Below are 26,725 nucleotides of genomic sequence, written 5' to 3'. Positions count from 1 at the left end.
ATGATCTAGGGTGAGACCCACCACTGATTTCTTTTTAAAGCTTTCTGTGTGATTCTAATGTGCAACCAGTATTGAGAATCATGGTCCTAAGCACTTATATTTATGAATCATACATGTTAAATATAGTAACAGAGTAAAATATGGTAGTACCTAACCTAACTATTAAAATAAATTTAAAAATGGTGTCTCATGTACTATCTGAAATTGTCTCACATACAATCAGTAGTAGGTAAACCATAGTTGAGGACACACTATACTAAATGGAAGAAACCAAGACTTTAAAATCTGAACCTCTGAAAACCTAGCTACATTCCAATTCTGCCACTTATGTGTTTGACTCTGAGAAGATCAGCATCTTTTCTGACTGTAGCTTTGCACTTGGCAGTTGTAATTAGCCATCTTCCCAACCCTTCAGTCCTCGCCCCAGCCCTTGTAGCACACGTGGGTTTTCTACAATCCTTCCCTGACATGTACTAATCCCAGAATGCTACTGTGTCCTCCAGCATGTGAGGGAGCCGATAGACTGGATAATGATGGCAGATGCAGGAATGACAAAAAAGCCTGAAGGTTTTCATCGGAACCCATGCAATGCAGGCCTCCCCAGGACTTAGCTTGTAAGTCTCAAGGGCCAGAACTGGTTTATCTTTATATTGTACATATCTCTTCACACTCCATTCTTGGTCCTTTGCTTCACGAGAGACAATGGCTTCCAGCCAACTTTATACTCACTGCATTTTCCTCCTTCCCCACCTCCCAGTTAAAGCTTCCTTTAGTAACTAGAAGCAGTTGAATATCTTCTTTGCTTGATTACCTATATAATCCCTAATTCTAATACCTTGTACTTAGTGCTTTTCTTCTGAAGAGCATAAATTGCAATGGAAATAACATCTCATTAATCCTCCACACATCCTTGGGAGGAAGTTGTGTGGCAAGTATTCCCTTTTAGACTAATCCTCCTGCCTGCAAGTGGGATGCAGGGTCTCGCTGCTCAATAGAACATGTGCTTGTCACTGAATGAGCTGGGGGGTACAAGCAATGTCTGTGTGATAGGAGCACGTACTTCTCATTGCTCAAGAGACAAGTGGTTCTATGCAACCTGTCACAATGGAGCCACTCCAGCTCTGGATAGCCTAGCGACAAAAAGGGATAAAGCATCACTCTCATGATGGTGATGAACTCATAAGTAATGCCTGCATTAAAACTCCAAATAAAGCACAATGATTAGATGAAAGCCTTCTGAGAACCAATCTCATTCTTGAGACTCTTCTCTCTCTCTTCCACCTGGCCAGCCTTTTCAAGACATGAGTGACTTCCTGACCCGAGGAAACTTAGTACCTGCTGCACAAGAGAAAAATGCAGAAAGACACAAGAACACAGAATAATATTGAAAATTCAAGCTTAGGATGTAACATATCCAGCTAACATTACTTGTCTCTGAGTGTCTAGGATATAATAGTGAAAAGAAATATTGTAACAAAATCCCATCCCAAAGAAAGAAGTTCAGCCATTCAGCATGAGGCGGACCATGCCCAGACCCCACCTGATGATCCAGAGCCCGATTTTATCCATTACTCTAAATCCAGGGAGAGATTTCTGGTGGGGAAACTAGGAAGCTTGTTCTGAAGAACTGGAGGCAGCCTCCTGCCAAGCAGGCTGTTTCCAGTTGGAGAGTCACTGCAGGAGTGGCCATGCAGGGAGACAGTGAGAAAAGTTAGTTAGTAACTGAATATATTACTCCAGGCTTCTCTTGGAATATTCATGGCAACAAATAGGTGTCCATCTTCAAAGAAGGGAATTTTAGTTGACTGTTTCTAAGCAGGTCAGAATTTATTTTTAGGGGAAGAATAATTCTATGAAATCATCGTGGGGGGTTAAGAGAAATGAAGAGGGGTACCCTTATTTGGGGGTAGCTGAGCAATGAGGGACTGAGGCAGGCATGGTGTGTGTGTGTGTGTGTGTGTGTGTGTGTGTGTGTGTGTGTGATGTGGAGACAATGAGGTGTGGCTTGTGGGATCCAGCTTAGGGACACCCTGCTGCTGTGGGTGAAATAGGAATCTCTTATCCTCCTCCTCTTTTCCTCTCCCTCCCAGTGGGGAGCTGGTTCTTTCTGTTCTTTGCTGCTTCACCAACCCTGGAGGGGCTAAGTGCTAAAGTAAACCTTAGCTCTAGGGCTCTGCAGGGTCTAGGACAACCTCCGATGTCCCCCACACCCACCCCAGAAAGAGCATTTGAAGAAGCCTCCAAGACCCACCCAGTCAGCCAATCCATAATAATATCATTTTCTATCATCAGATATTTGACAGGCAGAAACAAATTATTCTGCGAAACTTAACCACATTGTCTGAGGCTGAATTGTGGACACTATACTGTGGGGTTTGAATTATTCTGAAAATTCTCCAGTGCACTAGGTACCCACATTTTACCATCAGGAAAAAAAAATCTCTAGAGCCTGGTAATTCCAACAAATTTCCCTATGATTCATTTCTCTTTTCCTCATGTCAGTTAGTCAGATTTCTTTTAATTTTGCAACAAATTTTCTTCAAACTTATCTCTCAATAAGGTACTATCAGTACTTTCTCCCACCATTTATAGAGATACAGCAAACTGGAAACAAGCAGTTATTTGTCTTTGTCCCATGATTTTGAAAGTGGTTTCAAAACCACCAGTAGCAAAACCTCTTGGGATATTGCTAAATATGCAGGTTCCTGGGACCACATTCCAGATTTATTTAGAATTTATTTAGAATCTCTAGGGAAGGGCTGGGGGAGATATATTTCATTGAAAAAGCTCTGTGGTTGATTATTAAGAGAACTACTGATTTAGGTAAGATTTTCTGGGGCCAACGATGGAGGACCTGTCTTTTATATCTTTTTTTTTTTTTTTTTTCTGGCTGTGTATTACTAGAAGAGCTTTTAACATATTACTGATCTGGATAATTGCTCAAATACCTATATAACTTTGCCTGTATAAATCTAGTTGCAAAGTAACATTTCAGTTAGTTTCCTTAAACTGTTTTCAAATTCCTTGTATCCTGTTCTTGGCCCTTGTTATGAACTGAATTGTGTCTCCCCAAAATTCATATGTTGAAGCCCTAACCCCCAGAATGGGGCCGTTTGGATGGTAATTAAGGTTAAATGAGGTCATAAAGGTGGGGCCCTAATCCTATAGCACTGGGGTCCTTATAAGAAGAGGAAGAAACACCAGATCTCTCTCTCTCTCTCTCTCTCTCTCTCTCTCCCCGTCTCCCTGTGCACAACAGAGGAAAGGCCATATGAGAATACCGGGAGAAGGTGACTGTCTGCCAGCCAGGAAGAGAGGCATCACCAGAAACCGTCCCTGCTGGCACTTTGATCTTGGACTTCCAGCCTCCAGAACTGTGACCAAACAAATTTCTGTTGCTTAAGCCACCAGGATGTGTTATTCTGCTCAAGCAGACTAATACAGCCCTCCGTAACAGGGCTGTCCAGCCAACAAAAACATGGGGCAGAAAAAGACACTCACTTATGGGAATTGACACTTGAGACTGAGCTTTCTATGGTAAAACTTGCATGACTGCTTGAGAGAAGAGCTTCTTACTTTTCACCACACAACAGCTACGCTTTATAGCAGCCTAACCAACTACCCTGTGTGTGGAGAATTTGCAATATGCGGGGGCAGGCTCCTGATCCACTTCTCTGTTTGGTGCTCGGCTACTGTACAGAAGCAGTGAATGTTAATGGATAACAATGTACCAATGGAGGAAGGGTGGCGAAGAGGGGTAAGAACAGATACAGACAAAGGAGAGAAGTGTTCTGCGTGCGCTTTCATGGCAGACTCTAATGAGTGTCTCTGAATCTATAGATATGCATTTCTTTGTGCTTTTAGACATTTTCAATGTTTCTTATGCTCTGAGACTCTAAAGTTTCCTTGCCATAGAAAAATGTGAAGCATTCTCCACAAACATCTTTCTGAGGTGTGATTATTCTTTCTAGGTCAAAAACACTCTTGTTTTCTGGAACTTGGGCTCTCAGTTTGACTAGGCTGATGGAAGGCTTCAGGGGCTTCTGCCTGTACAGGGGGTACCCCTTCCTTGGAATGAATTTTTACTTAGACTACGTGCTGTGGTTTAGTTGGCTGCTTCCTAACTCGGGAGAAATTGCAAACCTTGAATTTATTTGAGTGCGTGAGAGTGATGTTTAAATATTTCAGTTTTGCTTTGTCTGCTTTCCCTCTATCCAAATTTTGAATATAAGAATGTGTGACAGTTGGAGTTTTTTAGGCCTACATGGGCTCTGAAGTGACTGCCTATAATGAGGTACCTTCTCTATGTGACCAAGACTTCCACTGAGGAAAGATGCCTGCTACATACATAAGACTAATTCAGAGAGGTTATCTGCTTTCTTTGGATCTGTTGGTAGTGCATACTAAAAACTATAAAATTATCACACATTTTTGATCACATTTTGACCCCTTGAACATCCAGAAAAGAAATCCACGTTAAAATTTCTACCATTTTGCACTCACGTCTTTGATGGTGGCCCAGAGTCGTCTTTGTTATATAATAGAGAAGTAAATCTTTTAACAGAAAGCAACAATGTGATTATTCAGAGATTCATTAAAAAAAAAAAGAAATGGTCCCATCCAGAAGCATGAACATTAAGCTTACAAAATGATTTGCTAAACATTTTTCCATATCCACACACTCAAGTTAGTAAAGTAACAGTACTTAACCTACTAAGAGTAGTAAAAGTAATTTCTTATCAAGAGCCGCAGATTTTTTTTATCCCTAAGAAAAATTGCAAGGAGACTGTAACAAAGGACATGAAACCAGACAAGTTATTCTGATGATGAATTTAGCTTTCCACGTCGGAAACTGCCTTGCGATCTATGTAGTGAAGCCCTCAGTAGACTCTCATCCATGACTGAAAATCCTGGGCTGGGCTGTTTCCTGCTGATCCCCCATAAGGAAGGCTTTGCATTCCCCTTCAAATGAGAGTGTCTGTATTTCAGGTTTGTTTTCTTTTCACATATTCTTCTTCTTCTGCAGTAATTCTTATGAGTTATCACTGTCTTGGCAGTCAAAGAATCTCACCTCATCTCCCTAAAATAATTGTATTTACATAGTTTGAATAAAAATTCTGTATGTGCCTTCAAGGAAATTTAAGTGAATAACTTGAGTAATGAATATTTTGTTTCTTTGAGTAAAAGATTTATTAAACAATGTCCAGACTATCATTTAAGAAATATAATGTCTAAGTTAACAGACAGCCTAAATAATCACATGAAGAAGAAAACAACACAAAACTCAACCACAGATATTTTCTTGTGCCTCACCAAACACCAAGATTTTTAATGATATACATGTGATGAAAGTATCTAGATAATTTTCCACTGTACATCTGTATGGATTTTCTTTTCATTTTGTTAAATAGAATCCCCAATTCCTGTCAGAAGGTGGCCCCAGCTGTGATCTAGGAACCATAGGAAACCCTACTGAAAATGCTTGAAAGACTCTCACAACTCAGTAAGACACACACCCCAAAAAACTAAAAATTGTCAAAGGATTTGAATAGACATTTTTCCAAAACAAAATACACACACACACACACACATACAAACACACAGGGTGCCAAAAAATGTATACAAGTGGACACTTTGGTCAACGTTGCTCAAGCAGTAGTTCACCATAATTAGAAGTGTCTGGATGCTGATGGTAACCTCTTTGAGCACCTCTTATAATTGCAGAAGTCAAATGTGACTTGTGTTCATCTTTTGTTATTGGTACATATTGAGTATTACAATTTTAATAGTTTTTTTTCCTTTCTTAAAATGTGTGTACATTTTTTTGGGGATATATATGTATCCACATATTGTACACACACACACACACACACACACACACACACACACACACACACGGCCAACAAGCACATGAAAAGATGCTCAACATCATTAGCTATTAATGAAATGCAAACCACAATGAAATAGCACTTCATATCCATTGGGATAGCTATAGTAAAAAAGACTGATAATAAGTGTTGGAGAGGATGTGGAGAAATCAGAACCTTTATACGCAGAGTGAGAGTGCAATATGGTACAACTGCTTTGGAAAACAATCTGACAGTTTCTCAAAACATTAAACATTTGTTCAATGTTAACTGAATGCCAAATGACCCAGCAATTCCACTGTTAGATATATAACCAAGAGAAATGAAAACATATGCCCATACAAAATCTTGTACATGAGTGTGCATAGCAGCATTATGCATAATAGCAAGAAGTGGAAACAACGCAAATGTTCATCAACTGATAAATAATGTGGTATATCCATACAATGGAATACTATTACGTCATGAAAAGGAATGTAGTACTACATGCTACACTGTGGATGGACTTTGAAACATTATGCTACATGAAAGAAGTCTGTCAAAAAGACCACATATTGTATGATTCTATTTATATGAAATGTCCAGGATAAGCAAATCTATGGATCTATGGAGACAGAAAGTAGATCAGAGGTTGCCTAAGGCTGTGGGGGTTGGACAGGGTATGTGGTCTTTTGTGAGGGTGATAAATATGGGCTAAAATTAATTGTGGTGATGGCTGCACAACTCTGTGAATATACTAAAAAGCATTGGATTATACATTTTTTATGGGTGAATTGAATGGCATGTAAATTACATCTCAAGAAAGCTGTTTAATGTGAATCCACCATGGTTTTTCCTAACTTTTCTAATTGCTGACATGGATAGATCAAGAGTCTGGAACAGACTTCATGATTGGTCTAAGCTCTGTAGTTCACTCAGTGGTGGATAAAACGGACACTCAGCAGAAACATTATCACTGTCAGAGCAGCACTTGAGACTCAGGCTGTGAAAACCCAGTTCTAGAATGAACATATTGTGTGGAGTTAGGAGTCCTAACAAATTAACAGAAAGGCAAATTAGTTATAAATAGAACTATTCCTATAAAAAGAAAAGTTATCGATTATTAAGTATTCACAGCCAGCCACTATGTTAAGTGTTGTACATGTATTCATCCAACACTCAGAATTGCCCTAATGATGCAGGCATTATTACATACATTTTATAGGTAAACAATCTGAAAATAGGTTAAGTACATTACCCAAGGAAAGCCAGCTTGCAAGCAAGTGGTCAAGGTGGGATTTGACCCACCTCTGTCTGACTTTTGGGTCTTAATTACTATGCAATAGAACTGTTTAAGATATTTGCATCATAACATAACCTTTCTATTTGAACCTCCTATTATACCATATTCTCTCTTTCATTCGCATATCTCTCTCTCTTTGTCTCTGTGTATCTTAGCTTTACAGTGTAGTCCCTTCTGACAAATGTAATTTTGGAGTGAATACTTGTGAAAACCTAAGACAGGGAGAGTACAGGAATTGCCACTGACAGTAGTGGTACAGTTGTCATAGTAACCAATCCACCAAATTGTTCTGTGCTATGAGGCACATACTTCTGCCTCTGTAATACACCAGTATTGGCTGGGATCCCTCACAGTATCAGTGAAACCCTGTTAATGCATATGAGGAAGAAAATGCTGAGGTCCTAGTGTGCATCTTTAAGGCATTAAAGTTTTTCCTTCAAAGTTTCCCTCTCAAACTCACAGATTTTACATTCTTCTTCTCATCCTTTCCATTTGCCCAGGATGTTCTGATGTGGTAAGTTTTGAGGGGTGCTAAATAAAAACGAGGGCCAGACACTGGTCTGCTGCTTTGTTCTAGGATTCACAAATATAACTATTTTCTTTTTGATGAAAAATTGACCCTCCCAACCCAGTAAGTCCTCACTCAGTGACAGGCTGTGTGAATTGCTGACTATCCCGCCTCTACCCCGACATACAAAATAGACCTTTAGCTGATGAAAACACATCTCAGAAGTCACTGTACAGAAAATTCAAAGCTGGCACCCAACAATATGCACTGTGGATACACACACAGACACACACACACACCCATCTATCCACATTTTTCGACAACAGCCCTATATTTTCAGGAACTCTTTCTCTCTAGTACTGGTGCTTTCTCTCTTCCTCCTCCACTCCGTTTCACTGGCCTCGTCTGTCTTCAGAGGCACCTGAAGGCACATAAGGCAGGGAAGTGAAACCGACTGTAATTCTTCAGTTCACTTCTCTGCAGCCTCCAGTGAGCCAGTCTCCATACGGTGGCCCAGCTGAGCTGAGGAAGTTCAGCGTCCCTGCGCAGGTGCAATGTACCAACCCGCTCCCAGGCGCACTGGGAGCAGAGAAACAGACATATGTATGGGAGAGGCTCTGGGAGAGGCAGAAAACGAAGCCTCCAAGCTTGAGTTTATGAGATGAAAATGAAGAGGAACTCTTCTCTATGAAAGGAAGAACAGCAAGACTTTTACAGCTAACCAGGCCATCATTTTCCCTTTGAAGAATTACATATAAATGGCTGAGAGCAATCAGAAACTCTAATTTTCCCACTTCCTTTTCGATGCCCTTCGGTTCACCTTTGGGTCACTTCAACTTTCTTCTTCTGGTTTTAAAAGTCCCTGACAAATTCTGTGCTGTCAGTGAAATCCCAGACATATTCGAGAGTTTTCTTTGTAGGCAAACATGTATTCAGGTACATTTTGCTTAATGTATCTTTTTTTAATAAATTAATTTTAAAGAGCATTTCTGTTTACGTAGTTTTTTTTATTATCTCAGCTGATTCTGACCAAAATGCTAGCAAGAAGAACTCTAATTATTAACCCATTATATTGATGTAGGACTCAGCTAAAGTAGAGCTAAAAACACACATTTAGGCTTATGACTTCAAAGGCAGCAGTGTTTCCACCAGTAATACCAAAGTATTACTTATTTTCTCAGTTCAAATAAAAAGCATGCTGATTTTTTTCACTATGGAATTCATTCATGTAGTGGATAATCCTTAGCAGAGCCTACAATTTCTTCGAAAACTTGGACAACCCTTCCTGCGTAATCTCTAGCCATACATACCTTCTTTCAGTTCCTAGAAGGTACCAAACTCTGTTCTGTCTAGATGCTCCTGCATGTACTGGTCTCTGAGCTTGTTCTTACCCCAACTGCCTACCCTGCCTTCTGCCCAGACTCATTACTTGGATAGCTCATCTTTCAAGGCTCATCTTAAACCTCTTTTGTAAAGAAAGTCTTCTTTGGCCACTCTGACAAGGTTACAGAACTCTTTTATACGGTCTCCTAGCAAATGGCACTTTTCTAATCTCTAGCATGTATTACCAGTCTGATTCACGTTAACTCTTTTTTTCTTAGACTGTAAACTACATGAAGCCAAGAATGTGTCTGTCTTGTTCAACTCTATATCTCAGAACCTAGCACAGAGCTGGGAGCATTGCATATGTTCAGTACAAATCTGGGGGATATTCCACAGCAGAATTTCTTGTTAGTGGTAAACTGCAATGCATCACCCCAAGTTTGCATTGTGGGCCTGGCATGGTCATGATTATGGGTTTAGAAAAGCTGCTCAAGGTTGTGAAGATCCCGTTGGTTCTCAGGTGGCTGCCAGCTCCAATTATACTAGGAATTAAGATGATTTTATAAAGAATGCAGTAATATTTACATCTCCTTTTGTTGACATAATAGGCCGTCCCCTATGAACCCTGATATTTGTGAAAATAATGCATTTAGCACAAGAACAAAGATGTTTTATAAAACATCTTGATTAACTCAAATTACAACTATATAATTATTGAACTGAATCGAATTATAGGAGTGAAGTTACCACAAGTGACTTTTTTTTCTTGTGGAAAAACTATATATATATATTTTTTTGAGGACGATTTTTCTTTTTAATGGAACTCAACCTTTAACTCTGTAAATTATAGAAGTTGGGTATATAGTGATTTAAATGCTTCTAAATTTGTAATTATTTGTCCAACAGATATTGACACCTCCTCTCAAAGCTCCAGAATTTCCTTGTCCATCCTCTTTTACTGCTATTTCTTTTTCAGATGGCTTATCTCTTAATAATTTATTTGATTTCCCATATTCCCTTGCATTTTCCTTACTGCTTGTTTTTCTTCTCTTTTCACTTCCCTGTGATTTGCTTTCTTTCTTCACATCATAAATATTTGCTATTTTCATTTCTTCAATGTGGTAGGCTTTCTCTAGTACCTTTCTGCTTCTAATGTTGCGAATAGTTCTAACCCCATTTTCATTGATATTATTTGTGACTATATAAGCCCTTCTGATATTTACAGTAAAATGGACATATTTACTGTATTATCTATGTGACAATTGAGAGTCCTTTCCCTGGTTAACTCACTTCCCTGCCCCTATCATAATAGGGTTTATTTGTTTTGCTTTAAAGCCATCATCAGTAGTAATTCATGCATCATAAATTATCTTGGAAGTTAATGGAAAGGACATGACGATAAATATATTTTCTGAAATTCTAAATGAATGACAGAAGGCATAAACATTTATGGCATAACAGTTGTTAAAATGGTTTTCTTGAAACAAAATATAAACAGAATAAATTTCCAATTAGAGTAATCTTATTTTATGTTATTAAAATATACAGGCATTTTGGTAATTCAGGCTGCTACCTGTTGTATTTATCACTTGTAAGTATCACTCACATGAATAGCTTTCTATTGTCCTCACAGAAACGAGGCTGATACCACTATAGTGCTCCTTTGCACAGAAATCTGGGGGGAAAAAAACCTCTTGGTTCGAATCCAGGCTTCAAGGCTTTGTTTTGGTTTGTTTTATTTTCACAATAATTTTTTCATGGCTAAACTGAAAGTTCTTATTTTTATTGATGTATTTAAAATAGACTGACTCATTCTGTTTGTTTGTTTTTTAGTAAATTAATATCATAGGGACAAATCTCAACAACCTCGTTATTTAGCCCTTTAATGTCAGAACTAATAACTAAGTATGGTAGACCAGTAGGAAATAATTTTGGCTTTCCTCTCACACTAAACTGAGCCAGATCCTAAGTGTCGACCTCAATTGTATTTAAGACCAATACCAATTCACATTGAATTCACATTTCTGGATCAAGGTCAGGCAATGAGTTAAGTGCTTTGATTACAAATATTCACAGAAGTCACTGTCTGATGGGGAAGGGGGTGGAGAGAGAGAGATAAACACATAGGCCAAACCTACAACAGCATGAGGTTACTCCAGAGGTTACTGACTTTGGAGGAGGCAGGGAGCTTCTGTAGATATACTGTACTCAATCCAGCTGATTTACTCAGAAGTCAGGCATGCTGACAACACATGCCCTTTGATCAAAACAGCTAGAGATACAGGTTGGTGTTTAGAAAAATAACTGTTCACAAATTCATTTGTATCCCTAGATTAATTTGCTGCATATATGCACGTCAAGCTCAGGAAGTAGTGGGGGTAAATCTACCTACCTAACTACTCTAGTTTCCAACTGGAAATTATTAAAATACCATAGAAAAGACATTTAACCCTCATCTGAATAATGACCGATCTATGGTAGTTGATTCTATATCCAAGCATCTATATGCTTGAAAAAATGAGCAACTCATTCCCTGTTTTAATGAACCATTATTTACCTCCCTGGGATCATTATTTAAATTCTTAAGTCTTATTATGGAACGTTGAAATTCTAATTTGGCTTGGTAGAATTATTTAGACTTGAATTCTTTCCAAGTGGAAAGAGAAAGACCAATGGGATACTTTCCACTAGAATAAGGAGAAAATTTTGTGTCCATCTTGTTTATTGATGTCTCCCAAGTGCCAAGAATGGGGGTTGACAAACTGTGACTCACAGAACAAATCCAGCCTGCCTCCTTTTTTTAAATACAGCCTATATACACAGGATGGTTTTTACATTCTTAAGTGGTTGAAAAAAATCAAAAGGAGAATAATATCTTATGACGTGAAACTTACATGAAATTTCAGTGTCTACAAATGACGTTTTCCTTTCACAGAGCTATGCCCATTTATTTACATATTGTCTGTAGCTGCTTTTGTGCCACAAGGGAAGAACGGAGTAGTTTCAACAGAGAATGTGTGATTCCACCACTCCCCAAAGCCTAAAATAATTACTACTTCGCCTTTTACTGGGGGGGGAGGGGGGAATAAAAAGCCAATACCAGGCCTAGAAGAATACCTCTCCTAACTTCTTTTAAAGTCAGATACATTCATATTTAACCATCACAAGTTTCTTTCCAAAAGGAAAGACTAAAATTTGTATATAACTCTAAGAACAATCACCAGATTATATCCTGGCATAGAAGAGCTCACAGCAAGAAGCGAAACACTGTGGATGAGAACACAGACTCAAGAGTCTTGACTCAGACTTTGGCTCCACCACTTACTAGCTTTGCAACCATAGGTAGAATGCTTAACTTCTCTGTGCATCAGTCTTCCTATCTATAAAATGAGGCTAATGATTGTACCCATCACTTAGGGCTATTATGAACATGAAGTAAATTAACATAACATTTGTAAAATGCTTGGAACTTCACCTGGTATGAAGTAAAGTAACATATTTTTGACTGCAATTTTGTGTTAAGAAAATTGAGATACTTAGAAATTAGCTAAGATAATGAGTAAACCTCAACATGTTCCTAAATATGGAAAAAACACTATAAGTATGACTTAAAATTTGAATATGTCCACTTTTGTCAGTAAGCACTTTAAGCCAATACAAAGAATTAATATCTATTCTAATTTCCTTCTGATTGTAGAATATAACAATTTGTCTCCCAAACCCGTGATATAATTTGTAATCAATGGTCCTGTTTCAGACAATAAACAAATTGTATTTTGAATGGTTGAGTAACTTCTGATACAAAATTTAACTGCCTAACAACTTCTAATCTGAGGATATGAAATTGGTATAAAGGGAAGGAACAATTTAGAGAATGCATGGATACAATTAGTTTGTTTTGTTAAGGTTATTATTCAGTTCTCAGAAAGAGAACCAATAGGAAATATTGTCTTCCATTTAAAGAAACACTTTCTGAACACCAAAGCCAGGAATCGAAAGTGTGTACCGGTATTAGAAAATCTAACAGCTTTTTAATCATTGCAAGTTGTTTTAGCAAATAGATAATTAGTATTCCTGATGTCTAAATAGATTTTTACGTTAATTTATGTGACATCTTTAAATAGATTATGTTTTGTAGAAGGTGAAATCTTTATAAGGTCATCTTCTATGTTCTATAAAATATAATATCTTGAAAATATACTTTCATACTGAACTGTACATGAGACTGTAACAGCTGGTGGTTAAATGTTTTAAAAATGTAATCATTTTCATGATCGCATTTCTGCTACAGGTGTTTTCCTTGTTCACTGGAATTTTGTCATGTACAATGGTAACGTGTATTTAGAAAGATATTGGTGAAATGCAATGCTGAAGATTTTTTATTTTAGAATCTTAATTCCTTCAACTTTCAGTAAGCATTTATCTAACTGTTACATTGTGTGAGGTGCAATGAAAAGGTAAAAAAGGAATTAATTAATCCAGTTCAATTTGATTTATTTGGGACAATTACTAAATTATGCATTAAAATTTTAAAAATACAAATAAAGAAACTTTTGGGTTTACTTAAGATAAACTTAGACTATAAGTCTTCTGATGTTTACTTCTTGATATTCCAAACATTGCAAGTCATGTTACTTTATTAAACTAAATTTTCATGCTTTAGAAGCCTTTAATAATGACTTCCAGAAACTTTTCCAATAACTTATATCTGAAGTTTTGTATTTCTTACAATAATAAAGAAAAAAGAAACAAGACTTCAAAATATTTTAATTTTTGTCTACTCAAGTTCTGTTGTTTTAAATTAGTTATGTATACATTTGAATATAAGATAATAAGTCTCTTATTTTTAATTTATTATCCTTAATGCTTAAATAAGAATAATAAAATAAAATATGAATCTGAGCATAAATGACATGCTTAGAAAAACTAAGCAACTAGAGCACAAATTAAAAATTAATTTGAGTATTTATAAAGTGTTTATGCTTGGATTACTTTATCTTTCTAGACTTAATAAATATTCAAAATTACTTAACAATATTTACAAAACTGTTTAAATTTGTTATATTAATAGACCTACTTTCTATAGATAACATATATTCTTAATAAGTAAATTCTCTTTGAAGTTATTTCATTTGCTTATATTTTGTTCTAATTCCAACAAACTTGTCAATTTTAATTTTCCAACTCCTTTTCTGAATTTGAGGAACTCTTTCATATTTGGACTTTAAGCACTACAGGTAGATAAAAAGTAATAAATACAATGGCTTTCCATTCAATTGTCTTCAATAAAAGTGATGCAATTGCAAAACCAATTGTTTAACACATTTATCTCTTTTAAAACTATATGTAAGGCTGAAGGAATGTTTTTATATTATGCTGATGCTATATATAATAAATGGGCCAATATAGTGCTATTGATTACAACTTATACCATTTTTGTCTACATTAAAGTTAAGAACTTGATGATTATTCTTGCATCCTTTCTGTGAATTAAAATTAGAAAGTCACTAGTCCCTAAAAATCAAAATGCTGTAGTTACCAATAATCTAAATTATGTTAGATCAATAAATTATGTTGAGATCAATAATAGGTTCACATGAACTATTTTCTGTATCTTCTGCTTTTAAAGGAAAATACAATTTCTTCCTATGCAGAAGAATCAGATTCTTGCAGCATCCATGACACTTGTAAGCATTCAGTGGTCAGACACCACTACATATCCTTCAAATGATGTGGCCCAGTGAAGCTGGAAGGTGTCGTCACGGAGCCAGGCAGCCTGGTATCTCAACCATCCACCAGGACAGAGCCAGCAGGTCCCAGCTGGTGTACTGAATCCAGACTAAGGTGGGAAAAGGATTTTGCATTTTGAAAGTCAACTCTCTAACATTTAACCCTAGAACATGCTTATTAGACAAAAGTGCATGGAGGGCTTCAGAAATTATTTATTGGATCAAATTTATAATGCTCATTTCCCCAAATTACTCTTCAAACAAGCTAAATATTAATTTTACTGTCCTTCTGGGTTTATGAATTTATACTAGATTGTACATATTTTTAAAAAAGTGAACAAATGTATGTTCAGGACTATAACGGTGTTGTCTGAACCTTGAATGTGTATGATATATACTAAATTGATGACACATATGAAGTTAAGTATGTTTATAGGTCACTTAAAGTTATAAAAGTTAAAATAACAGAATATTAATCACCAATGGTGTGATGACATTTGCCCATCACACTAAGCTTACTATTTTGATCTTTAGACAAATGAAAAACTCTTACAAAATAAAAATATATTCTGCTTTCTTGTTCTCACTTGGATTCCGGTGTTCACTATTCAAGCACACAGGGGTTTGAATTCTTGCTTGTGCTATTGTCTTGCTGTCATCTTTTGACACCACAATTGATTAACTCATCTCTCACAAATATTTGAAGAATCAACTTACAAGATTTCTAAGTTCGAGGTTTCCTATGCCTCCTGTGGGCCTCACCTGAACACTAGTGGTGCGTAAACAACTACAGAGAATAGCTCCCATTTCTTAAAACTTCAGTTACCTAGGTCTGGCAGAAACATCATCATGGAAAAAAAATTAACATTTAGTTCCATAAGGCTGCGCAAAGTGAACCCCATCCTCCTGAATGGGAAAATGCCATGATGGATTTTTAAACCATGCACCTGCTAATGCAACATTCTGGATTAGACTGAGGTAGGCTGGCATCTGGAATCATGATGTTTTGTCATGAGAAATTGAGAAGAGACTGCTTTTCTAAAAGGAGAAAGCAACCCTCTGCTATATCATTAAAAAGGGTTTTAAAATTGGAGCCAATAAAATGATTGTCCAGTCCTAACACCCCCCCCCTTTTGAAAAATCTCAACAGCATTTTTAAAAGGCATTGTTTCTCCCCTTTGACATGAAATCCTATTTACAATACACACACACACACACACACACACAGGACAGATTCCAAATAGCAGCAACAGCCACAACTCTCCAATTTCTTTGTGACTTCTCAGCAGACACACAGACCTAACTGTGGTCAGATGACTCCCCTCCTCCCAATTTTCAACTCAGCTCCCTTTTGACATGAGAGCCACTAGGCATTTTCACTCTGACACTCTGAAATCTCTTGCTTTGCTCTCCTTTAAAAGTGAAGAGGAAAGGCTTTCCACAAGATAGAAAAGTTTGTCTGGGTATGTGATGCAGGAATTTCGACCCTGATAGACAAAGCATGTTGGAGCTCAAACCTCCAAAGGGAGCAGACCCCAACCACAAACAAACAAACAAACAAACAAACAACCACTTGAGCATCTGACAGAAAGAATGAAAGCTTTCCTTTCTGGCCATCGACAGGCTCCTCTGCTCACGTCCAAGGCAGGACAGAGGTGCAGTAGGGTGGGAACTTCTCAAGGCAGAATTCTCTTCCTTAAGCAAGCTCATTTTGAGATTTGGAGGGTGGATTGGATAGAGAGGGTCCCAGAGCTGCACTTCCAACTGCCCTGGCCTTTGGTTCACCTACTTGTCAATTGTGGTCCACAGTTCCCACATTTCTCACTCTGGGGATATTGAGAACATGGGCTTTCTAGTGCTCAGGGATGCTCTCAGGCCAGTTTCCTGTTGACCTTTCAGCGACTATGAAATCAACTTTCCCCACACAGTCTGAATTGTTTGTTTGCGTTGTTTTCAGCCTGCCAGAGCCTCCCTCCGAGCCCACCCCTTTCCCCCCTCCTTCCTGCCCCCTCCCCTCCCTCCGGCCTCTTGGGCTCCCCCCGTCCCCCAGCTCTCCTCTTTGTTGTCTCTTACCTGCTGGCCAGGCTCTGCCTGCAGTGCTGCCTGAAGGGCATCAGGTGGTAGTTCATGGCGTCCAGCAGCAGCTTCTGACAGACCGGGTCGGTGCGCATGAAATCCACTGACTGGACCCGCTCCACCAGCTCCGGGGCCGGGATGAGCGCGAAGCGAAGGCGCTTCATGAGGTCGGGCGCGTACTGCATGCGGGTCTCGCGGTCGTGCTCCAGCCACAGCACGGACATCTGGAAGAGTGCCAGCTCTGACTCCACGGGGGGCGGCAGCGAGTCCAGCAGGGCGCGCATCTCCTCGAAGTTGAGCAGCAGCACATCCTCCACCAGGTACTTGTTGGCCAGCTTCTTGGTCTCCTCCAGGCCGTGCAACGCTGCGATCTTGCACACCTGCTTGTAGTTCTGCACCGAGATCTGGTCGTTGAGGAACTGCACGCAGAGCTTGGTGACCTGGGGGATGTGCAAGATCTTACTGACCGACAGCACCTCCTCCACTGTGTCCAGGGAGAGGGTCACATTGGCCGTGTAGAGGTACTCGAGCACCAGTCTCAGCCCAATGGACGAGCAGCCCTGCAGCACCAGGTTGTTGATGGCCCGGGGACTGGTCAGCAGCTTGTCGTCGGGGGAGGAGGAAGGAGTCCCGGGCTCCTCCTGTGGCGGTGGCGGCTGTTGCTGTGGCGGCTGCTGCTGAGGCTGCTGCTGCTGGTCCTTGGGGGCTCCCAGGCCGTCCTGGCCGCCGACCCCTCCCCCGAGAGGGGGATGGCTGGAGAAGAGCGATCGGAAGTACTGCGAGCAGGAGGCCAGCACGGCCTTGTGGCAGTGGAATTGCTGGCCCTGGGCCGTCAGGGTCACGTCGCAAAACAGCTGCTTCCTCCACAGCAGGTTGAGGCCGTGCAGCAGGTTGTCGCTGTGGCTGGGGTCGAAGGTGGAGGTCCTGTCCCCGGATCTGGACATGGCGAGCTGACTCTGCGCACCTGGCTTTAAACCCTCCTCCAGCCTGGCAGACAGGGGTGGGGGATGGGAGGGAGGGGAGAAGGGTAGTGGAGGGGGTGGGGTGTGGCCGGGGTGGGGAAGGGTGTGGAGGGGAGGGGAGGGCGAAGAACAACAGTCAGTGCTCTGCTTGGCTTCGGCTGGGCGTGCGTCTGGACCCCGACCCTAGGGGGAAGGTCTGAAGGTGCTGGATCCGTGAGTGCCACCAGAAGGACCCTGTCTGGGGTCCGGGCTCCCGTTCTGCAACCTGCTACTCCTCTTGCCACCGCCCACACACTTCGTCCCTCACTTTCCTAAAACCACCCGGGCTAGGTTCTTGGCAGCGACTGCGGTGGCAGCAGCGACGGCAAAGTGGCGGCTGAGGCCAAGACACCTCGTGGGCTTGTGTCCATGCCGGGCCGGATGAAGGGAAAGGCCGGGGAATGGGGACCCAGGGGTGCGCCGAGAGCGCAGAGGCGACCGACAGCGGAGGTTCCAGGTCAACTTGTGCCGGAAGCTTTGGGTGTCGCACGCAGTTGTTCCAGTTTGGGTGGGTGGGTAGGAAAGGGGGCCTGACAAGCGTGCGGGTGGGCGATTCTTAGCCCTCCAAAAGGTGGGAACCCCTTCGATTATCCGTGTTGCCCCGAGAAACTCTTCGGCTAATAGTATGTGGGAGCAGATAAAGCCCTTTCTTCTCCCGGGAAAGTGCAGCGGAGCGCGGTGAGGACCAGCTCAGTGGACTCGGCAGAGGAGGGAGCTGTCCTTATCAATTCTACCTCATTTCCCTCACCCGGGCCCTGCCTGCTTCCCCGCTTCACAAACTGTTGGCTTCCCCGTCACCACTCAGTTTTGCTAATTTTCCCGAGAAGCTTTTAAACCTGGCAGGAGAATCCCTCCAGCCCCTCACCCCGGTCCCCTCTCCCCCGCCCTCTGCATTTTAAGGCGCGGAAGTTCAGACTTGTATCTCCCCTTCCCTCGCGGGGCAGCACTGAGGAAGATGAGGAAGGAGGAAGTGGGGCTACCGGGGTGGATTTACAGCACGAGCCAGAGGGATTCCTGTAGACGGTCCTTCCTCCGGGGCACCATGCGCAGTGGCTTTAACTCCAGTAACTGTGAGAAGTTCAAGTTAACAGGCAGGTGTGGGGGGAGGGGTGGGGGCTGTCCAATGTGGCGTGGGGGGGGGGGTAGGGGTGCAGTTCCTTAGGGGGTTTCTGCATCCCACCCAGCTTCGTCGCCCACAACAGAAGCTTCCCTCCGAGCCACTAGGTACAGCCCCCAGCAAGCCCCCCATTCGGACACCCCCACTCCCTTGGCCCTGTAACTACTTCTCTAAAAAGTCTGAGCCGCCCATATCTAGGTGGCAGAACGCAGGATAGGCGAAGGCTAGGCGAAATCGATATGGCAGGTCCTTAACCTGTAATTGCACCTTCTAGGGCTGAGCAGAAAGAGACCCTCTGCCCACATCCCGACTTGCGCGCCCGCCAGCAGGGAATAGCCGCCGCCGCCACCTCCGCCGCCACCCGGCTCAGAGGGATCCCGCTGGACCTGCCCCTTCCACTGCGGTTCACTCTGCCCTGCCTGGCGCCGGTCCTGGATCGCCGGCTTCCTATTTATACCGGACTGGGCTCCTCTCGACTCACTTTACCATCCCGTTTCAGGTGGACCCTAACCTCCCTCGAGCTCCCTCCCCCGGCAGCATCCCCCTACACTCGCCCCCAAAGCTTAGGCTTTCCTGAAACATCTCCCAGAGTCTCTCCCTTTAAGTGGACCGGGTCATACCTCGCTCTCGCTCTCCCCGCTTCGTTGTCTCTCTCCCCCCCACCCCATCTCTTCCTGTTCCCTTCCTTCTTGTTCTCCTTTGCCTTTCCCCCTTATCTGCTTATTTCTTGCAATAGTTTTATTCTTTATGAGCGTTTGCCACACAACTAACCCCCCCCACAAGATTCCCTCCCCGTCCCTCCCCCACCCCAACAACCCAAAAGACAGAACAAAATACACAGAAGGCAGACACAAGGCCAGAAACTTACCTGCTTTCAACCAGCTGCAAAGTCAAGGCTCACTTAAGCTCCCCCCCAAAAATCAATTGTCCTTCCTTTTTTAAAGGTTTGCTCTCTCCTTGGGAGGGGGAAAACACCTTCTGGTTCCCAACTCCAGGCAGTCACTCTTTACAATTTATTTTGTCGTACATCATTTGATCACCATGAATTAGCAACAGCAAGAAAATGTAGGAGAGGGAGAAAAGAGAGAAAGAGAGAGGGAGAGAGAGAGGGAGAGAGAGGGAGAGAGAGAGAGAGGGAGCAGAGCTTTCTGCAAGAGAAGAAGAAGAAAAAATGTACGTGTGACAAATTATGCTACCAAGAAACAACACATCATTATCCTTGGGCCTGGGGCTCAGTGAGTCGTAACGAGAGTAATAGGAAATCCACGGTTGGGGAGAGAAACGGTCGTGCTTGGCCAGTAGAGAGAGACCATACAGGGGGATGGATGCTGGAGAGACTCGCAAAATTATGGCTCAAGGCTATTGTAAAAATTGTCGAGCGTAAATGACTGCGATTTCAAACATCTTTGGAAGAAAGAAGGGGAAAAAGCGTGCCCCCCCTCCCTCCCTCTCCCTCTCTCTCCCTCTCTCTTCTCTCTCTCTATAAAGAACCGTCAAGTTTTAGTGCGCATTGCTAATTAGTCAATTTCTCTCTGCCTTCACAGGCTGGCGACTTCGCTGCTGAGCTGAAACTGCTAATTTCTGTGACCAGCTTTTTTCTTAGCTGTGATCTGGATGAATGAGTAGCTGTCTCACAGAGATGACAAAAATAAACTCTAATCCCCCCCAAAATTTCCACTACATCTTTCTCATGCATAGATTTATGATCTTCAAGCGCTCTGTGCAATATGCAAACTTTTTTTTTGTCTGTATATATGCTGTTGTTTCCAGATTTCACTACATTGGTATGCTGCTTTTCCCTTTCACCCCCCCCCCCACTATGAAATGCAGAAACCGTCTGATTGCAAAGTATGCCAAGATGCTACTTTACACTGTCCTGGTATTTGAGGAGTGAGTCTGACTTGGAAGACACTAGCCCTTGCCTAAGAGGTGAGTGGCTGAGTGTATGAACTGGGGGTGGGGGAAGCAGAGATGGTAGACAGAATAGAGAACAGCCTTTTGCTTTACATGTGTTTCCCTGCACTATTCAAGCTTTACGCTCTTGTTGGAAAACATATTTTCTCTATCATTTTGTCTGGTTAAACAACCATCTCTGAACTTCTCTGTCAGCTCTTCAACAGATAAGGGTTCAGAAGTCACAGCTTCTTTTTTGGGGGGAGATTATCATATTGTCAGATTTGTCTTTCAATTAGGAGTCTTTGATTTGCAGGAGCTAGAATCAAATGCTAGGGAACCCAGCTGCAATTTCACAAATGTAACCTTTCAACTTTGGAGATTGTCTGATAGATAAGGACCACCACATAGAACTCACATTTTTGACCCTGCTGAGCATGCACAACAAACCCTAACATGATTCCAAGATTTTAGCTGTGCCAGAGATTCATGTGCATTTTGGTAGAGGACATGTTCTCTAGACTTATCTCATGATGTATTGCACCCTTACATTTATAGCCCTGCATTTTGGTTGTCAATGGAGGTTGCAGGTGTCCAAGAAAGAAAGAAAGAAAAAAAAAAAAGGAAGCAAAAAAAGGAAGGTATGCCCTTGAATAAAATGAACATGAAAGAAAGCTGTACATGAGTTAAATTGAGTTTTGTTTGCTACTAAATATATGAACATGATTCATTCTAATTTATATGTGCTCTGATTAGTAGTAAACTTATTGAAACACACATCAGGGCACCCCTGAAAGCCTGTCTTTTTACCTTCCCTTTTGATTTGTGAGAGATGGAAAGACACCTGCTTTAGGGAGGAGGGAAAACTGAAATTCTTTGCTGGAGAAATTGGGATTTCCCCATTTAGAATGGTAAACATTAACATGCATATGGGATATTTTCTCTTAAATAAATGAAGAAGGATAGATCTGAAGCATTTATCCCTCACAAAGGCCCTTCTCTATTGAGGTCCTAGATTATCTGAGAGTAAGACTACTTCATTCCGATCTTGCTAAGATGCTGCATTCTCATATCATATTTATAATAGAAAAATAAAAATATATGGTAAAATAATAAAAAAGGATTTTGTTGTTGTTGTTGTTTAGAGCAGAAAAAAGAGAACAGATTGTCCAAATCTTTGGGGCCCTATAATTCATTTTGATGTTTTATCTTTTTTGAATTTCCCTTATTTAGGTCTTGAACAGGAAGATTGTGTGATTATAGTACAGCGTCTTTTGGGGTTCTGTTTCTTTAGCAATTAGAACTATCAAACATGTACAGTGTCACCAGAATCTCATACATGCAAGGTACAATTTGTATTGTACGCTTTGATGTTGATCTTTTATGAGCTTTCAATGAAGTGTTTGAAACTAAATCCAAAGGTGGATTAAGAGTATCGATCACTTAAATTATTGCCATCTTTCCATTATATCATAAAGGAATTAAGGTATGCTTTATAGACTTCAAAATATCTCAGTTTTGAGTTTCTATTTTTTTTCTGATAGGATATATTGATAACTAATTATGATTACTAGGATCTTTGTTGCTTCCAAACAATATAAAAGCTACATTTCAAAAATTTTGATTAGCTATAATTTTAATGTGTATTAAACAACTAGAATGGAAGGGGAAGTAAGGGGGCTTGGGGGATTGCAATTCTAAAACAACTGCTAAAATGAAGTGGTTAGGTTGTTTTCTTTTGGACTTTGAAGATACACTATTTGAGATTCTTTAAAATTCCAGAGGAAAAAAAATTACAATTAGGGCTATTCTGAAAGCAATTAAAAAAAGAATATTGATAATATAAAAGATCCCTTCATAATCTGTGTGTAAACTACCAAATACATCATGTAAATCTCACACCTCCAACATCTTGCACTGGCTTTCGCTGAAATTATTGTAGAACTCACAAATGATATGACACTATTTACAATAAATCCCGTTATGAAAGATTCAATTTGCAGCAATCAGATGCTAGCTACTAAGCGATTGCAAGTATTTGAATTTTATCCTACTTCACTGTTCAACGTACAGAAATTGCATCTCTGTGTTTGATCTGTCCTGCTGAGCACTATCAGCGGCTTGCATCTCTGCCACTATTGTTTTTAAAATGGCAGGAAGGACGTGACTAGTCAAGAGCACTCAGCAGGATGGCTTTCACATGGCATAAGAGAAGCCAGAACCGTTTTATAAAAAAATTAAATATGATCATGGAGTCATCTAATTCAAGCAGTCTTCATACTTGGACAGAATTATCAAAATTATTCATCAGTGAATCTGCATTTAAACTATGTACAGTGGAAAGATTTGGAAACAGGTACTGCTGAGCAGTCGACTTAGAACTGCCCCAGCTCTGGGCAGTTTGGTCAGCCTTCAGGGTGGCAGGGACCCAGGTGGATCAATGGCTCCAATAGCTCAGGACCAACCCACTGGACTAGATGAACTCAAGTTTATCTTCAGGGAAGTTCTAGAAGTGTTTTGCAGCCTAACATGAAGGCACAGCCACATGATATTTTCCCTATTTTTGCCTTGTGTGCTTAAGATCTGTGAGTTATCATCAGATTGTATAAACATCAGAGCGTAATGTCCCCAGTGTTTCTTTTCATGAGTAAATACTTCTTGCGGCCTGATCTTTAAAATTGCTACCATTGGGCGGCCGGATGGCTCAGTTGGTTAGAGCCTAAGCTCTGAACAACAGGGTTGCCGGTTTGATTCCCACATGAGCCAGTGAGCTGTGCGCTCCACTACTAGATTGAAGACAATGAGCTGCCTCTGAGCTGCCAGAGGGGCAGCTGGATGGCTTAGTTGGTTACAGCACGAGCTTTTAACAAGGTTACTGATGGGGCCTGGAGAAACACACTGTTCCCCAATATTCCCCAATGAAAAAAAAAAGAAAAGATTGCTGCCATTTTAAAATGGGTCGATAAAGAGAGAAATGGTCCCATTTGACTGATGGAATAAAATTGAATAAAGGACTTCACAGCTCCTTCAAAGCCAGGAAGTGGAAAAAACCAGTTATAAAACTCATAAATTTCTAGTTTTTTATTTTAAATCATGGGTGGATATGGCTAGAGATATCACTAAGCCATCAGCATCAAGAAGCTTACTGAAGAAAAAAAGTCTGAAATAACAATAAAAGATAAGATATGGTGCTATTGCTCGCATTTGGTCAAAAGCCAATGATTTACTATTGCCCCAGGGTCAAGCCCCAATTCCATGGCAAACATTCTGGGTTCCCAGGATCTAGTTCTAACTCTTCTGGGAAGTCTGTTAGCTGTTCTCTGAACACACTCCACTTTCACACGACTTAGGTTGTATCCTTACCAGAGGGCTTGGTTCTCTCTCTATGTAGCAATCCCACCATTTCTCAAGGTAAAACTCAGATTTCTTCTCGTGTCCGTTGTGAAACTTTTCCTGTCAACCTCGAGTAAAATAATAATAGTTAATACTTATTTAGCTCATTGCTTGTGTGGTAGACACTAATCTAAACCCTTTAGATGTTTTCTTAATCCTCTTGCTGATCGTATGAGCGAGTATGGCAGATTGTAAAAATGACCCTAATCTTCATCCTTCTTGGTATAAACACCCCATTATAATGTGGCTTTGCTGCTCTTTCCCATCAAGAGTGGAGTCTATTTCCTCACCCATCGAATGTGAGCTGGCCGTGTGACGTGTTTTGACCAATAGAATGCCGAAAGTGTCTGTGCCGTCTCTAAGTCTGAGCCTCAAGAGGCCTTGTATACTTTAACTCTCCCTCTTCAAACCCTGACAGCTGCCATGTGAAAAAAGCCCAGGTTAGCCTGGTGGGAGCTGAGATACCATATTGACTAGCCATTCCCCAGCTAACCTGATAACTGAACTCAGATGTATGAATTAGTCCAGCAGAGACAGAGGAACCACCATAGTCTGAAGTACTGACCTGCAGTAAGTACTCTGAGCTAAATAATGGCTGCTGTTTCAAGCCATCTGTTTTTGGGGTGATTTGTTCCATAGCAAAATCAGCTGATAAAAAAAGACACTATTATTACAATTTTACCAATGAGCAAAATGAAGTGCAGAGAAGGCAAATACATTTTTCAGGGTCACACAGCTTTTCAAAGGTAGAGCTGAGATTGAAACCAGTGACATCTTGACTCCAGAGATTAACCATTCTGCTACACAAAAGAAACGCCTGCCTCCTGTGAACTTCATTCATTCATTGATTCATTCATTCATCAAGCATATGCTAAGTGTTTGTTATTTAACAGAGAAAGTGCTAAACATTGTAGATATGATGATGAATAAAACTGCATTCTTGCCCTCAAGGGGCTAACATTCTAATAGAGGAGATAGGCAGGTATATTACATCTATAAAGTAAATAATTACAATGTGATATTTGTTCTAATAAGGATATGTATGATGAACTACTGGAGCAGAAAAAAGTAGGCCCCTCACTTCCTTATAGAACTTATTATCTGTCATACTATTTTATATTTATTATTTACTGCTTTATATCATGAGTTGCTTATTTAGAGAAATATATTTTATGACCTCAATTAGAATATAAGCTTCTGGGGAGAAAAAGCCTTGTGTCTGGCAAACCTCCCCTGGTACATAGCTCTGTACCTGCCCATAGTCGTTATTCAATAAATATGTTGATGGACTATTAAAGGTGAATTTTCAAATTTATAAGGGTAACAGCAGAAGGAACAACGGGGCATTTGACTAAAGTGCAGTTACTCAGTCTCTTGATTATGCTGTTCTACTGTCTAAAAATTAATAAATGTCACATTGTGAAATAAACAACTTATTGTTCCTACCACATACCTAGAAAAGAGCTTGATGGGAGCTTAGTGAGTGCTTAGTTCAAATCCTTCACGGGTGGCAACCATCACTCAGCAAAATGCTTTAAACATTTGAAGAGCAGTTACTTTTATGGAAATAGTAATTAAACTGCTAAACAGGTAGCACAGTGTCGTGATTCTAAGCATGGATTCTGAAAGCAGAACCACCTGCATTTGAATCTTAGCTCTGCCATTTTCCATCTGTGTGACCTTGAGCAAATAACCCCTCTCTCTCTCAGTTTCCTTATCTGAGAATGGGGATAATTATAGCATCTACCTCCTTGGGTTTTGTGATACTTACATTATTGTAAATATTTGTAAAAGTGCTTAGAACAATGCCAGATGCATAGTGAGTGCCATGTCAATGTTTGTTAAATAAAAAATAAACATGTAGCTAGAGTCATGTCTTAGTGTTTCTTTTATTTATTTTTTATTTTCTGCACATTATGTCTAACGCTCAACAAATGTTGGATGGAGGAAGAAATAAAGAAATCACTTTTCTCAGGGTTGCAGTGATTCATGATTCTATTCAAGAGACAACCGGTCACTTTAACAAAAGTACTATTATTTTTGACTTTGCTTTTTTTTGGTATTTTGTGTTTGTTTACATACAGTTTTAAAAATCAAAATTATTTTATCTTTGGGTACATTGGCATTTCATGTACATGTCTTGGGTAATCGATATGCCAGAAGAGTAAAGATGTTTATTGTTAATGACAGTTTCAAGACTATATATACTCCTGACTCTGAAAAGTAGCTTTTGGGCAATAGGCCTTCACACAAATGACTGAGATAAGAGGGGATGCTGTTTTTGACATTACCTGTGACTCTGGACAAATCACTTTTCTCCTCCAGGTCTCAGTTTTCCTATATTCAGAGAGGGATAGAATTTCCTTTATTTAACTACTGTGTAGTATTGCATTGAGGAGAAGTGACTAGAATGAATATTCCCCAAAGAACAATTGGGAACTTTCCTAGTGACTTGTGAAATAAAATGAAGGTTTAAACAATAAAAGAAGAAAAAATTCTTCTCCCCCTGAAAAATGTTCCAAGGTTTATAGCCAGA

General features: G+C 40.4%; 2 protein-coding genes across 4 annotated transcripts in view; one reads left to right on the top strand and one right to left on the bottom strand.

Annotated features, from left to right (window-relative positions):
- KLHL14 (kelch like family member 14) overlaps nucleotides 1-17,729 on the bottom strand; it is a 96,307-nt gene extending 78,578 nt beyond the window's left edge. For both annotated transcript variants that reach the window (XM_019740783.2, XM_074340181.1), the window contains exon 1: nucleotides 16,783-17,729. In XM_019740783.2, coding sequence (XP_019596342.1) covers nucleotides 16,783-17,729 — 947 coding nt within the window. The remainder of the gene's footprint in view (nucleotides 1-16,782) is intronic.
- A 39-nt stretch (nucleotides 17,730-17,768) lies between these two features.
- LOC141573150 (uncharacterized) lies at nucleotides 17,769-20,574 on the top strand. Of its 2 annotated transcripts, XM_074340184.1 has the most exons (3): nucleotides 17,769-18,881; nucleotides 19,178-19,402; nucleotides 20,448-20,574. In XM_074340184.1, exons 1-3 carry the CDS (start codon nucleotides 18,742-18,744, stop codon nucleotides 20,470-20,472), a joined length of 390 nt encoding a protein of 129 aa, XP_074196285.1. In that variant the 5' UTR covers nucleotides 17,769-18,741; the 3' UTR covers nucleotides 20,473-20,574. The 2 variants fall into 2 exon arrangements, with proteins under 2 accessions (XP_074196285.1, XP_074196284.1); XM_074340183.1 differs by having other exon boundaries at nucleotides 19,178-20,574.
- Nucleotides 20,575-26,725: the final 6,151 nt, after the last annotated feature.

The sequence above is a fragment of the Rhinolophus sinicus genome, linkage group LG09, assembly GCF_036562045.2.
Source record: "Rhinolophus sinicus isolate RSC01 linkage group LG09, ASM3656204v1, whole genome shotgun sequence".
NCBI lineage: Eukaryota > Metazoa > Chordata > Mammalia > Chiroptera > Rhinolophidae > Rhinolophus > Rhinolophus sinicus.
The sequence above is the reverse complement of the archived record's forward strand: the minus strand, read 5'-3'. Positions and strand labels throughout refer to the sequence as shown.

Excerpts from the sequence above, each read along its gene's own strand:
- LOC141573150 (XM_074340183.1), top strand. The coding sequence starts at position 18,742 with ATGAGGAAGGAGGAAGTGGGGCTACCGGGGTGGATTTACAGCACGAGC. Across the intron at positions 18,882-19,177 it reads AAGTTCAAGTTAACAGGCAG|GGCTGAGCAGAAAGAGACCC; the intron begins GTGTGGGGGGAG and ends TGCACCTTCTAG.